The 16622-nt window shown below is 33.3% G+C and overlaps 1 protein-coding gene across 1 annotated transcript in view; it reads left to right on the forward strand.

Annotated features, from left to right (window-relative positions):
• The window catches only part of LOC126834094 (allatostatin-A receptor-like), a 119139-nt gene that overhangs the window by 15218 nt on the left and 87299 nt on the right, over positions 1–16622 (forward strand). The window contains exon 2 of the mRNA XM_050565778.1: positions 11331–11870. Coding sequence (XP_050421735.1) covers positions 11331–11870 — 540 coding nt within the window. The remainder of the gene's footprint in view (positions 1–11330; positions 11871–16622) is intronic.

The raw sequence follows: 16622 nt of genomic DNA on the forward strand, positions 1-16622 counted from the left end.
ACGTTAGCCAGAAACGAATTTAATTTTCAACGATTTCGAGTAAAATATAAAAAAAAATACAATTTACCACAACAATTGAATATGTATATTTCGAAGGGCCTTTTAAATATTTATTATTCGTTCCTTATTTCATTTATTTTTGTGCCATTATTGTTAAATATAACGTAGGCAACTCGGTAAATTCGTGCAATCTAAAAACATAATAATATTATGACATGATAATAAAAAATATAATAAAACACAACGATTGTCGCCCATGTAGGTAACGTTGGACAGCGACAATGGCCGTCACTATTTTCACAAATTGAAACTATGCCTATATACTATTATTGTGCCTTACCACAAGGACGAATACGGTTCAGCCGAACTAACTCGGTCGACGTACTTCCCTGCCAGTGCTGTACTTGTTAACTTCAACGTTAACGGTAGCTTTTACCTTGTTGACGAATTTAATAATACGGCGCACCTAGTTTATTTATTATATTATGCTTTTAGGGCCGCGAAACAAAAGAAAAACGCTCGGTCATTTCAGGATGCGAAATAATGTTTCCATGTGTAAAGCAGTGTAAAGCACTTGTGTAGTATCGCTCGCCCAATCAATCCAATATTATGCTGTACACAAATTAAAAAAATCTGAAGCGCTTTAAAAATATGATCGAGAGAAGATTAGTTCAACTATGACAATAATTAATATAAACGTTAGTTTCATTTAATGAAGTCCAAAGAAATTCTTATTCGAAAACATATTTTCAATATTGAATATTCAATGATCGAAAACTATTTTTAAAAACCAATTATTTGATAACGTTGTTAAATCATCTTTTTGGTACACGTGTAATGTACATAAAATGGAAAAAAAATTTTACTTCGTCGATATTAACAATGTAATACATAGTATAATTAAATATGTTTAAATAAAAAATAAAGTTTTTTCATCAAAAAAAAAATAATAATAATAAACAATATTATAAATTATATAAAATTAAAAAAAATTGTTTTATTACTTTAGTGACGGTTGGCATTTTTCAATAGCGGACTTTGTTGTGGGTCCATATTAAATTTCCGCATTTGACAGGTCTCTCTGTAATAAGAAAACATACATAATTTAGCTGACCTTAATAATCGAGGACACCCTAAAAAATGACATATTTGTCAACATCAAACGTACCGAAAATAATGAAAATTGTGGCCCCTTTCTGCAGAAGAGGTGTACACACTTCTTAATTTCCCATTTTAGGCCAAAGTAATTAATACTACCCCCCTGCAATTTGTGCCTGACAATTTTTTTTAACAAATTTCAAATTATTATGTGTTGTTATTGCTAATAAAAGGTATGTAATTTTGAATAAAATATTTTTTAAACATACCTATATTATTATTGTTATTTATTATTACTATGCGTGTTGAACAGAATAAGTACTAAACACTTTGCGAAATTGCGCAATTTGTGTAACGATTTTTAACAATACGAAACGGTTTTTGAACATTTTCACATTCAAGACTTTCTGTAGTGGGTCTGAGGCGAAAAGAGGGAGTGATGTATGGTATTTTGTTATTGTAGATTAGACAGGGGAGAGAGCGGAATCAATTCAAGGCGATCCGTCATATGAGGTTTTCCGTAGTCCCTTTCAGAACCGTCAGAAATGTGTGTAAAGACTAAGCGGATCATCAATACGCTTTTTACCGCCTAGAAATCAGGACGTGTTAAATGTTGTTACCTTTTAGCAAACAAAATCCATCCGAGTAAACTAATTAACGGGGCGCAGGAAAAAGTTGGCAGAAACCTTGTTGTCTTCTTGGCAAATCACACTGTACACCACGGAGTCGTAGTTTTTAGATAATGAAAACTATTTATTGCCAATGCTATAGTGGCTTAGAGCGTACAAAGATACCTAAACGTATAAAAATCAAAGTTATAAAAGTAAAATTATATTTAAAAAAGAGACGATACAATTGATAAATCTATATTCGTCACAAACTTTTCACAAAGTATAAACCGTACAACAGGTTGTAAATTTAACTATAGTTTTTAACATGGCAAAAAATCGCAACCTCAACAGTTAAATCTTCTTTTAGTCAAGTCGTTCTGTATAGTATACTTATTTTTTACAACCTGTACACTTGTAAAAATCTTCTCTTTTTAGTTGTTCTACCTCCCTACACCAATCCATCTCACTTGTTTTACTATTTTACTTTCCTGCTTCTCTCGAGATGCCCAAGCCAATCATCTCAAGCTAAGCTCTCTAATTTTTCGTGCTACTGAGATGACTCCTAAACTTTATGATGTATGACACATTCCTAATGTTATCTGTATAGAAATGTCTCTGTACAGAAATGCATAACACACACACAAACATGATGTACCAGCGATAACGACGAAGGGCGTCAACTACAAGTGCATCCGACGCATATTATTATTATCATATATCTATTATATACACGCCACACAGGTTTTATATATTATGTTATATAATACACTGGGCTTTCTTCGTGTGAACATATAAATTTATATTATGTGCGGACGCCAAGCACCCGCCGAGGTCGTAGGGAAATGTTCAATAACGATTTGTAACCTTCTTCGACTCTCATCATTCCTCTACCACTCTCTCTCTTTCTATCTTTATAGTAAAAAAATAAATAAATACATTAGCCGTTCAGATATACTAGAATTGCATTTTCTCGGCTTGTTATGTATTACACCCGCCCAATAAACGTTAAAATTTATCATCATCTCGATGGCTAAAAAAAAAAAATATAAATAAAGAGCTAGACTAAACACTCGTGAAAAACTATTTTTCCAAACTATACCTTATATAGTGTACATACAATATACATTTAAACTATATAATACACACCCATGCTATTCCATCTTCTCGGGTATATAATATATTACCATTCGAAAGAGGGTAATTCACAAACGATATTTGCTCAAAATAAGTTCTATTATACATATATATATAATATTGTAATATTATGGATATAACCGGCAAAAACAAGAAAGCGTTGAAAAAAAAATCAAAATAAAGATCATCTTTCTGTTGCAAACAACAGCTAAACAATAATAAGAGAACTTTATCATCCCGTTTTTTCACTATTTTTTTAATACTTTACTTATTATTTATCATAACAATACCAAACAATCATACCCTTCAAACTTACAAAGAATTTGGGTTAAAATAATATAAGGAGGGCTATGCCATGAAAATGTAGCAGTTAATAACATTTTTTTAATGAAAAAAAACGTCTTAAACCCAAAAGTATGTTATATCTGTTATATTGTAAGTCTGTTTGATAACAAATATTTTTTTGTAATCTTAACCGAGTTAAAAACTAGTATATAGACAGGAAATCAGGTTATTAGATTAGAGATATAATAATGATAACAAGAACATTAATTTATGAGTGGAATACTATATGGGCATGGCCATTGTTGAATCCAACATTTTTTACATTTTAACCATCTCTGCAATTATACCTCATCAGCGCCTCTATAGGTTTATATAAAAAACAAATTTGCCAGTTGTTATCTCAACAAAACATAGATACATTTTGAGGTAGTCAAATACAAACAAGGGCTATAAGGATTCTTATTCAGTACTAAACGAGAGACACTGTGACCTAACCTAACCTGGTGACTAATCACTAATTTATTTTATGAAATATATTTTAAAGTGAACTAAATATATCACCTATACCGCCATTATATCTTTGCTAAAATATAAATATAAATATGTATTTTAACATTTTTTTTTAGTATTTATCTAGTATATTTCTAATAAAAATTCAAACAAAATATCATAAATATATTATTGTAACGTTATTTCATGTACAAACTGTATAACTGCTCTCTTTTAATTCATTTTATGTCTGTGAAACGATTTTATATCAATTGGTTGTTGTTGTATTTACTTAACGACCGTTACATAACCGTTTTGAATATTGTTGGCCGATGTATCAGTTGGCCATACGACCTTTATGCAAAGGAACGACGCCAAAAAACAAATACGGAGTTGTAAAAAAAATTGTACTGTTTTATGTACCTTCGAATTCTCCTTTATTTTTTGTTATACAGTTTTTTTTTTATATTTGTTGTTTTTTTTTTAGGAAAAGTTTTCTTTGAGACTAAAATAAAACGCACGTTCGATTGATACCGAAACGAATAATATCATTAAAAAAGTTTTTGGGGGCCAGATAAATGTTTAAACTTGTAAACCGATTGTTTTTGTCGCCGTTATTAAGTGCAAAACTCTAAATGGCGTGACCTGAGAATGAAAAGGTCTTAAGCTCTTATGCATGTTATGTTTTCGCGATAAATTTTCTACACAAATAGTTTCAACGTTACTGGGGAAAAAGGCTCACAATTTTTTTTCCATTTTGGTACTTAGTTTTACAACTTGTACCAACGGAATAGTTTAAATATTTAATTAAAAATTTTTAAAAATGAATATTTTTAATTTAGATAAATATCTACAAAGTGTATTGAACATGTGCATAAGACTTTCGTGATACTAGAAGATATGACTTTTTTTTTAATGAAAATACTGATTTTTGTTGTCTTATACCAAACGAATGCTCTACCTCGTATGTTAACTTGTTTGCCTTGATCAATACAGCACATACATATTATAACATAATTTACCTAGCTTTAATCACAAGCATATAATGCCATACTTGAAAGCGCTTCGACGGCAGTTCTATATTAATCTCTTTAATACAGTTTGTATATTATGCAACAGCTGGCGATATTCAGTATAGGACTAGGAATTCCGCAGGTAAATCTTAACACTTCGATGGTGTGCGATTACACACGAGATTAAAGTATAATACGTATTATACCGTACTATGCCTCCAAACATTTCCTTCATTATAATATCATAACACCACTTTATTTATTGACAAACAGCTGTATTTTTTACGGCAAAGTTTACAAATTATTTATTATTTTTTACCCACGAGGCAGAGTGGGTCGACATTGGATTTTGGTCGTCCAACCTTTATAAGTCGGCGTGACAATATTATGCCACACACAAATAGTGAAGTTGGCCCACGTTCAAAATCCGCACAGATGGTCAGACCGATAATTAAAATGGTCAAAACTCTTTGGCCGGTTTTTGTTTGCAATGTCATCGATATCAATAGTTTTTTTTTATATATATAAAATTGCTGTAAAGGGTCGCAAAAAAAATTTGATATATCGATGAACGCGACGACCCGGATAATGTTGTTATATCAAATAACCGAACCCCGTATTATCGCGCGTTAGGTGCTATTTTTAAACGAATGATTAATAGTATTTTAATATTTTAAGTATTTTTTCATTACTATTATTCTCCTGTCGTTGTATATTGTACTTAACCGGAGACAGAGCTTTTATTCCCCTCCGTTCCGATTGGATTCGTGATCTTATACCTAATATTAAATTTAATTATTTATTGATAACGAAACGCATGCACAGGTGGGTTATTATCAACTATGTAGACATGTAGACCTCATCTTCTCTCATTATTCGGCTAATTTATTGCCTACGGCGTTTTCAATTTATTCCGGATCCCCTCAGTATTATTTATAGTAATATGTATAAACGTACTTGAACAATGCAAATCGTTTGATCATCGCTCTCGTTTATCTGCTGCTTTCGGTCGGGCCGCGTCAGTAGGTATCGAGTTAAACTATATTGCAATATTGTATCTTTTTTTATACACTGTGAGAGAAAACGTGAAACATATAATGTAATTTGTACCGACGTATAGCACGAAGAGGAGTCAGGTGTTTTGTATGACAAAACTCGATACCTATCAAAGATAAGAGTAGGTTCACTGAACTGTATACAGTTCAGTGAGTATTCTGTGGGACGGTCGCGAGGCCAGTGGTACCGACACGTAGGTCTGTAAACACTCCCACAAATGTGTCAAATTAGAAGGGGAAAAAAGTCCTAGATTCTAGCCAAGACAACAAACCAAAGCTTGTTTTAAATTTTCAAATAAAGACTGTTTGGAGACTGAGTTAAGACCGTAAAGAAAAGATTAATTTTCCGTTTTTGTCTCTATCACTCAATATATTCTCATCATTATCATAATATCTTATATCGGCTGTTTTATTCGTTTGTTTTCTCTATTTATATTTTATTGATAATTTTAATAAGTTGCCATAGCAATATAAGTAATAACATGTGTATTCTATGTTAAAAGGTGGGAAATATTAGCATATAAAATAGCGGAAAGACGAACGAGCGCCGAGTGATTGCCGAGGACAAGATAGGAAATAAAATACATACACGAGAGGTAGTTGCAAATTGGTTCCAAAAATAGGAAAGCCTTAGGAGAATAGATTGAGCACGTCGGGTGGGGAGAAAATAATAAGAATAAACAGATTGCCGTGTGGTAATGACGATGGACATAAGACTGGAGAACAGACCATACAAAGCAATGTAAACAATTGCTTAAAGCTTTGAAGCGTACCGATTTCCGCCTTTTTTATAATATAAATCTTATAAAAATTTATATTAAATAAATATGCGGTTTCGGGTTTATTAACTATCACACGGGTATTTCAAAAATCGTAAAATATGTGATTTTAATAAAACTGTGTACATTGCTATCTTTGTGGTGTAATTATCGATTATTATTATTTAAGTTATTTCCAACTAAACATAATTGTACATTTATTTACACTTTATAAATATGGAGTAATGGTCTATTTGTACTTAAAACGATTTCAAACCGCAAATGATGACTTTGGCCATTTTCGCGCGAGACACAAAATGCGCGTTCAGCATGTTTAAAGGGCGCTTGCACGTTGGGGGGGGAGGGGGCGTAGACTTGGGGCGCGCTTTCCCTTGATTTGGTATTGTATAAAAAGAAAAGGTGAACGAAATCTTCCCCCGCTTTAGAAAAAAATAAAAATAAAAAACCACGGTCGCGCAACTAGCCGAGGTAATTGAAAACAATATGAAAACTCGGCGGCGAAAGCTCAACACTAAGGTGTGGGCGGCTCCAGATAATTGAGTTAAGTGTGACGAACACAGAGATACTTTGAAGAAAAACGAATGTCACGATGGGAATTCGTTTCTTTCTCCAGTCTCTCCGAGTTAATCATAATAAAAACAGTGGTGTAACATTTCAACGAATGTATCATATATTATGCATTTATATGAATACGGTTTTATAAAAATAACAAAGTATGAACAATCCGGGAGGAAGGAGTACGAGTGGGTAGGCAACCTGATTGACACAGCAGCCTGTCCTACACACAGCGCACAATGGATATTTGATGAATCGAAAAGTTTCACAACAACTAATGTCAAAGTGCTCATTACTCGCACGTGTTATTCGGTCAAAATTTGTTTTTTATATCCGCAAAAAAAAACAAAAAAAAAAAAGGCGACCATAACGAATCAATAACAAGAATAATATAATAAAACTAATTTTAACGGTTGAACTCTGAACATATACTCACTTACAACAAACGAAGCAATGACGTATACTCGCCGAGGTAAATAATTTTTGTTGCTAAAAATTGGTGTTTTTCCCTACGCCGTACATTTGAAATGTACTAAATTTTTTCATAAAATAATAACGTCAACAATTATAAAATTTCCCCATGTAGTAGTATCTGCAAATTTTTTTTTGACAAATAGGTGAGTCATTCGAATTTTGTGAATTTAAGATTTTCCATGTCATCTTGTAATTTTTATTTTTTTTATATGATAAAATTATTTTTTGTCGAAGTTAAAGAAAAAAAATCTCACACCAGTAACCTATATTTATTTTGGAGGAACTCAAATATTTGAGAAAGGAGAAAAAATCCAACAGTTATATTATTTTTGTCAACTTTTCCCCGTCGGTTATGACCCCCCATTGCCGGTACGTGACTGAATCCTGAACACTGTATTACCCCGTTCAACGTTTTTCGTTTAATGTGCGGACGCCTATATAGGTTAGGTTAGGTTAGGTTAAACAAAAGAACGGCAAACGTTTATGTACATTTCAAAACTTTTTCGAAATAAGTCTGCGTGGTTCAACAAAATATTTCCCATTTTCCAAGTTCACCGCTTAGCCGATTGTTCGGTTGTCAATACTGTCAATTGCCGGTTTCGGCGCTACAGTATTTTTACTGCTGATTGGAGTTTTCGAAAGTGTTTCTTCGACTCTCTCTCTCGTAAACACAACTTTGGCATAATAACGGATCGACATCCGTTAGCGTCTGTGCCCTCCCTGTTAATTATATTCATTATGCATTAGGATTTTATTTATATAAGACGCGAGACAATTTCTGTATATCACATTTTATATTTACAAATTATATTATATCGGTACGTTTTTATTGTAAAATATAATATACATATATATATATATATATATATATAAAAGTCCAATACATTGCAAATGTTGCCTACGGCCATTATTCACCTGGAAGTAGGCAACGAGATTTCGACGGTGGTGCGCGCGGATATGCTTATTATTACTTTTTCGCCGGATAAAAGTTAGGTCGCGAGTTAGGTGATAAATCGACGCCACTTAAACGCCTCCGGTCGGCCAGATAAGGAATTTATCGTCTACGCGGTGGTTACCGTTGTTGAATTGACCAAAAATCCCGCAACAAATTGAACTGCGCGCCTCTTATCCCTCGGTGGGCACCGCCGGTAATGATGGCAATAATAATGTCCGGCGAAAGGGGACAAGGTATATAAGATTGAGAGGAAAAAGCATTTCTATTTTTTTATGCTGCTACTCCGTCAGTGATTGATGCACTACTATATCCAGCCTATTAGGCCCACAAGGGCTTTTTCCATTTTTTTTTTTTATTTCCGGTGTTGGCTGCATGCAATACGGGTATTAAACGCAAGACACAACAAACGGCAGTAGACAAATTGAAATAATTTTTCTAACTCATAATTGACGTAATAATATACAATATGTACATTTACTTATTACTAGTGTAAACAATTGTTTTACACGGAAACGATTTAGCGGTACAATGTTTATAAACGAGCAATTTGTATATAGCCGAGTCAGGATAATACTATAATATTGTCTTCGGTTCGAAAATTATCTTCAGCATCAACCTTAAAATTAGTCCGAAACGAAAATGGTATTTTAACGCTTGCGCGTGGTGCGGTGCATTGTCGCAACCGTTGAAATATTCATAAGAAGTAGTTGTATGACTAATGGATTAAATTTGCAACGGTAAACTGAATTGGCGCATTATCGTTCTATAAACTCGGAAGTAATGCTAATATACCGTTTTATGAGAACACAAATCAAAGCGCCAACCGCTAAATGCAGAGCATAAAATATGCATGTTATGCAGTATGCACTTAAATAGAGCTCTGGGGTGTTTCATTTTGCACATTTGTGTGCAACTATTCCTATATCGATTTGGAAATATTTTTTTTCTTCAAAATAACTTCAAAATACCAGATATTATTTTATACTAAAAAATGCAAACAACAAAATCACCAAAACTAAAATTTCTGTTCGAACCTTACAGCGCCAATTCTTTCCAATTGAATTCGTAAAAAAATGTCCCCACTAATATCAACAGTGTATATCTTCTGTCTTAAATGTAAAATGTATATATTCTATTCGAGGCAAGACGGAACCTGTGTTTTTTACATACAGGGTGATCAATCTGATGTAAGACACACATTTTTCTCGGAAACTAAGAATGTAGACTGACTGATATTCGTCGCCAACTATAATAACTCATGAGAGTCAAGTCAAAAGTGTACCAGCTGGAGTGGGCCAATTACTCAACCAAAATGTATTTAGTTACAAATTAAGAAAAAATCAAAATCAAAAGTAATAAAATTACAAGACTACCAAATCGTTTTTAAATACTTTATTGTGATGACTAAATATTTTTCTAAATACTTAAAAATTACTAAAATGTTTTTTTTATATATTATTTGGATTCATTACTATACTGTTAGTATGACTATTTTCCGTGGCATTTGTGTGTATTTCGCTTTGTACGACGTTGATTTTGAATTTAAGTCTGGACATGAGAGTAGATATGACGAAGATGTATTTTGTCTGAAAACTCTCCTTGGCGCTAAATACGGACAACCAAAAGTTAAATACCTGTAGTTTCCTGTAATCAGCGAGAAGGTTCATAGTGATTTGAATTTACAATATTTTAATAGGGGTTTATGAGCGCTCAATTAATAAAACAGCTCAAAGACTTTGCGGATAGGTGGTAAGCCGGTTTATTCGTCCATACCCGAAGCTGATTGACGATTAACCGACATAAGAAGTACTCCAAGTAGACCTTCGTGTATGTTAGCTCTAATACTAAGTCGACCTCATTACATGCTGCGGTAGACCAAATCCACCGCGCCAGTAACAATTCGTTAGCAATAATTATTTAGCAGGGTCAACTCGACGGCATTCAAATAATTATATATCTTTAATGACGATAAGTTATTAGGTACATTTTTAGAGTCTCATCGTATAATTTATACACACCGAGCACACGTTATGATGTGTACGAGCTCATATCACGCATAGGGCGGGATGCAATATGTTAATTAATAAAAGCGTTATATTGTCATTAGATAAATGAAAGTGCGTGTTTCTCACAATCTATTAACAAAGCAGTTGATACAATTAAGCTAATTAAAATATACATCAAGTACTCGAATTAATTGACTTTGACTAATGACGATGCTAGCATAATACACAGCAGTTTAAAATATTTTGACGACCTAAAGTCGTTGGTTGTTGGAGAATAATTATTGAAGATCTTATTGAAATTTAAACTAGGTTTTTTATTTGCTGTTACAGTTTTTATTATTTGTTTAGTTTATACTTTATATTATTATTGATGATGATGTTACAAATTGCCTCAAAATATCACAAAACCAGTATGACAGTCCTTTTTTTTTTTAGTTAACGGTAAAACTATTTTGCTATGCCACAAACAATACATTTTTAACACAAAATAACGTAATGCGTTTTTTTCTTTTTATTAATTCTGACATTCACTTTTCTATTTACCCAATAAAAAAATCATACGTATCGACATTAGTTGATTTTAATTCTACTCTGAGGACATAAAAAAAAAAAGTTTCTCACGTGGATGTTTGTTTCATCATAAAGACTTTGTTTTTTTTTTCTTAACCGTTTTGATTTCAAGACATTTTCATTTTTTTTCCGACGAAGGCCATATGTTTTACTACATAAAAAGAAACAGAAAAATGAATTTATAACAAACGGGAAAGCGAGGCATGTCCGAGCTGGAAATTAGAAGATAAGAGGAGATTATCTCCACGAAAACACACTTGGAACGACTTGGGTTTTTTTACAATTGTATTTTTTTGTTTTTTATAGGTGGAACAAATCGTTTCGTTGGCCGTGCCCATACTGTTCGGCATCATCGTCGTGGTCGGACTTCTGGGCAACTTACTGGTGGTCATCGTGGTGATGGCCAACCAACAGATGCGGAGCACGACCAACTTGTTGATCATAAACCTGGCGCTGGCCGACCTGTTGTTCATCGTGTTCTGCGTGCCTTTCACCGCGGTCGACTACATGCTGCCGTACTGGCCGTTCGGCGACGTCTGGTGCAAAATGGTCCAATACCTGATCGTGGTGACCGCCTACGCCAGCGTCTACACCCTGGTGCTCATGTCGCTGGACCGGTTCTTGGCCGTGGTCCATCCCATAGCGTCCATATACGTGCGCACCGAAAGAAACGCGTCGTCCGCCATCATGGTCACGTGGGTGTTGATCGTCTTGCTAGCGTTGCCCGTGCTGGAGAGGCACGGTGAAGTCACCTATGTGTTCTCCAGCATCGAGCATACCGCGTGCATATTTCTCGACATGGACCCCAAGACAAGACCGTACGGCTACAACAAGCCGGCCTATCAGGTAATCCATTAAATATAATACTGTCTAGCAATACGTCTTGATCTGTCTCTAATAACCGCATAGAACAAACATATATACAGCTGTAACATTGTATGTATAATGTCCAACGAAGTAGGTAATCAAGAAGGTGAGCGACAGTGTGACCGCTGGGCACAGGGTAAGAAGGGTAGTAGTGCGTTTATGAAAATTGTTTTTTTCAATATACGCCATTATTATTTTTTATTTATGTCAATAGATTGTTTAAATAAATACATTTATTAGTAGAATAGCGCTTAATGTGATTATTTTTGTTCTCGTGTAAGAGGGAGAGGAATTCACGAAACAAATTAAAAATGAAATTTCGTCATTCTGGTCACACTGCTGAGCTCGCCTTTTCGCTTACTTCATAATATTTGACTTAATGCCATCCTCTGCTAATAACGTTAAAAATCCTATAGGGTTTTCCCGTGGGACTCGTTTAGGTATTTCAATTTACAATAATTGTTACCGTTGTTCACTTGTTCCTAGGTACAGGATTTTCTCATCGCAAAAATTAATTTAAAAAAGTAATCGGCTGTGCTCCTCGAAAAGGAGTTCCCGATCGGAAAACCTGTAGGTCGATCATTAGTTCTCTTAAATTCACAAAAATAAATTATGTTTTAGATCATGTATGATCGAATAATATTAGATTGCCTAGTTGGTTTGACGGTAATGTTTTTCATATTAACTTACTGCTATACTAAATCCTGATTACATTTAAATGTGAAATACTATGGATTAATAAATGAAATGGAAAATTAGTGTGAACCCGCAAATCCCTTGTTAGTGTATAACGTATAGAATTCTAGGACTTTGTATGTCGCCTAATACCTATTGTCGAATGATAAATGGCTAACTGTGTTTAGTTGGATTCTATTGAAACTATCATCAAATCCTCTATGACAGTAAAACCTCGTGTTATTTCGATTTATTTACTCAGTGGTGCAATTTATCCGTGTTCGCCTTAATCACGTTTCAATTGAATAGTACAATTTAAGTATGGAATAATTATTAAGAACTTAATTGATTTCTCAATGGTGGATAAGCATAAAAAATCTAAACATTTAAAAATACACTAATTACACAATAATAAAGATTTTAGCTTTTGCCTTTTCAACAGAGGATTTTGGGAAACTGTAATAAACTGACTTGAAAATTTAAAAAATCTACATCTATAACTTTTTTGGACGTCACAATAAACTGTCGATAAAGTTTAGTATCAAATACTTTCACCCTGAAAAATAAGTCATAAATTAAACCTTTCAACTTCATACGTTCCAAATTGAACCAATTTCTGAAAGTTCCACCTCCATCTTGCAAGTATATATTACAAAATACAATCTTTGCATCCTTTTATATATACCTCACTCCAGTATATAAACAATGATCACAAAATAATAAAATAATTTAAATTCACATAGTTCTCCTCGATTAATATAAATATAAAATACGTATCAGGTCTTTACCGGTAAAACTCCAGTTAGTTAAAAACAAAACAAGTTAAACAAATAAAAAGTAACCACCGCTGTGTTAATTTGTCATTATGTAAAATAAACGTTTTCTCAGCCGTTTAACGCAATGCGGGGCAAACAATTAAAATGCTCGGATTTAAAAAAAAACAAAACAAAACTAAGAAGTTGGAGTGAAAAGAAAAAAAAAAGTAAGAATCAATAAACGCGTCTTTCGGTTTAATGGCTTCGAGAAACTTTCCTAAACTAGTCTCTCTTTAAATATTGCCACAGTGGTCTAATAATTCTAATACACATTTTCTAACAGTCATTAAGAAACGCACACCTATTGGTGCAGTTTAAATTACCGTTAACGAATCGACCCAGTAAAAAAAACATGTATTTATATATATCCATCCTGTAAAATGCGAATTGTAAATTAGACCAATTAAGTAGTCGCTGTTCAACGCGTAAGCGTGTCCGGCCATTGGTTATTTATAGGACATCGCGTCTTATTCGGACATCATTAATTGTAAACTCCAAATGCATAACATTTAAATGTCAATTTGTACATGACCAATGTCGGCTGCTACCATTAGCTGATATATAGTAGCCATCCAATGGAGGGAGGTTGCCGGCTGTGAATTACCACAGTTTAATATAGTTTAATATTCGTATTTGACCTAATTGATCAATTACAGTAAAACAACCTCTATGCATTCTCAGGTATAACTCGGAAACGACCTCAAATAGTATATAATAATTGTACGTTGTTTTTTTTTTCATACCCGTACTTGGGGTTTTCAACGAATTTATAAAATATAATATTGTGCGGACGTCAGAGCGTAGCGTTTGGACCAGTGTAATGTAGAAAGTTATTAAAATGGTTCATTTCGAATTTAAATTGAGTTTATGTTGACTGTCAATACCAGCGAATTACACGGCCGACAACCGAAAAGGGATTTATTGTCTTTCTGTAATTGGAATCGGGTTCGAGTTTATTTATTATAATTATTAATCCGAATTACGATTATTCACAATAATATTATGATCATATTATTCCATTCCGGAGGATTCGTTTGCGCGTTTCAATTTCCGACCCGCGGTCATATGAATGGCTACTGCACAAAGGGGACCAATCCACTGTTGATATTTTTCGGGAAAGACAAAAACCTAAATAAAGCACATATCTCCTACCTGTGGAAAAATACTGTTAACATGACCTCTTTATATTATTACGATGGAAGAAAACGGTATCAAATTATTATTAACATGTTGTTTTTTTTATCCAGGTATGCTTTTTTTTTTTTAAAAATTGACAATTAAACAATATTGCCATGACCGTGCCCCCTCGCTGTTGTAAACAGTAATTTCTGATATTGTTTTTAGCTATTAGGACCGACCATAAGTTTGTCGATAACGACAAAATTGATAAAGTGGACTCGTGAAGTTAGTATAGCTTAGGCTGCCAACATCCAAATATGATGTGAATTGTAAATTATTCATATAAACGCGTACTTAACTCAGTAAAACCTATAAAAGCCCCAAACGGACACCATTACGGATTCGCATTAAAATTGCATCAAATTCCTCATCTAAACGCCGTTCAATGGCGCACACACGTCACTGGTTGTCAATAATGATTTATACCTCTCCGACTTAGGCGTCGTCCGTCGTCGATCTTTGATGTCATGTGGCAATAATCAAATTACAAAGTGCGACGTTTACACTTAACACACTGTCACCGACCACAACTAAAGTGTGTGTATGCGTTGTTATATGTTGTTGTTGTTGTAATGGGATAGGTTTTGTCAGGATGTGTTCTTGTGTTGCAATAACAAACCGAGCGTAAACGGCAAAATAATAATACAGGTATGTGTGCTTTATGGTATTTTCGATACAAAGTTCCGGTAGCCCGCCGGGTTCATATTGTACGTTTTGTAGCCAGACATGTGTGATACGAGTAAGTCAAGCACATAACATTATGTTATTGCTTATTGTATAATAATAAAAACGATAAATCGTCGCTCATCGGGAAAATTGTTATATTTATTTTAAAAAATCGTAGCCGTACAAATATCTGTCTTGTACATTTTTTTCAAAAAGCGCTGCACGCTTACAGCAAAGTATGTTTCAAAGCACACTAGTTGCGTCCCGAGACCAGGTAGGGCCTTGATTTTTATCCTAACTAACTAGTTATTTTAAAAAAACGTTAAAGACAAACATTCGCAGAGTGATCGGATTTTGATAACGTATTTTTTTTTTGTTTAGAGGCTTTTGTAGAGGGCATTGACCTCAGATTTTTATGAATAATTACCAAGAAATACAAACTCTAAGATAAAATAATAATAAAAAAAAAACAGCGATCGGCGTGGGCTGCAGGATACCTTACCTTTTACGGTTATAACAATTTATATAGTATAAAGCTAATACAAATTAACACGAGATTAACAAATGGAAATTATTGAAATTAATTTGTTGTCATTTATTGCCTACATTATTAAACCCTTATCAAATATCCACGATTTGGTGCCCGCGGTTTTGTATTGGTGGTATACAATTTAAAGATATTTGGTCCCTGAAAGATTAATTAAATTTTGTGAATTAATTCAATTACATCATAAAGTGAACTACAAACATTATTCTTATGTAACTATTGGTCAATTAACACAAATAATAAATCATAATAATAATCATATTGTGTAAAATAAAATTAATCATCTACATTAATTGTATAATTAATAATAATAACTTGCAACAGATTAAAATAACATAAAATATCAGTTTTTATTAGTTTTTAACGCTAATGTCGGTAGTATAAATTGTGGTCGTAACATAACAGCTCAGCTGGCCATGTAACGGAGGTAGTCCCGTAGTCAAATTATTATTGAATAATATATCTAATCAATCGTCATTCGTCATACCTAGTTAATCCCGATTGTTAATTTAAATGGTTCATCAATTTTGTAGATGTAATTTTAACGATAATTATTGTGCACATTATATAGCTATCTAATAGTCATTTTATCATACAGCTTTCACTGATATTATGGTATTTAAGTGTACAGCTGAATTTGAAATTAACACATCCTAATAAACTTCTCCCGTATTAAGAACAATTTAAAAAAGTTATAATAAATGTGTGCAACAATTATTATGGACGATGAACCGGGCGGATTAAACAATATACATATCATATTGTAACATTTATACTGTAATAATTAATATAATTCTCAAATTCGTCAAGACTTTGATGACATTATATTTAGTGTGTTCTTTGCCGAAT

The sequence above is a fragment of the Adelges cooleyi genome, unplaced genomic scaffold (genome assembly GCF_023614345.1).
Source record: "Adelges cooleyi isolate 19-005CV unplaced genomic scaffold, UGA_ACOO_1.1 ACOO_flye_CR_arks_rails_tigmint_CR_PRNA_21, whole genome shotgun sequence".
Taxonomy (NCBI): Eukaryota; Metazoa; Arthropoda; class Insecta; order Hemiptera; family Adelgidae; genus Adelges; species Adelges cooleyi.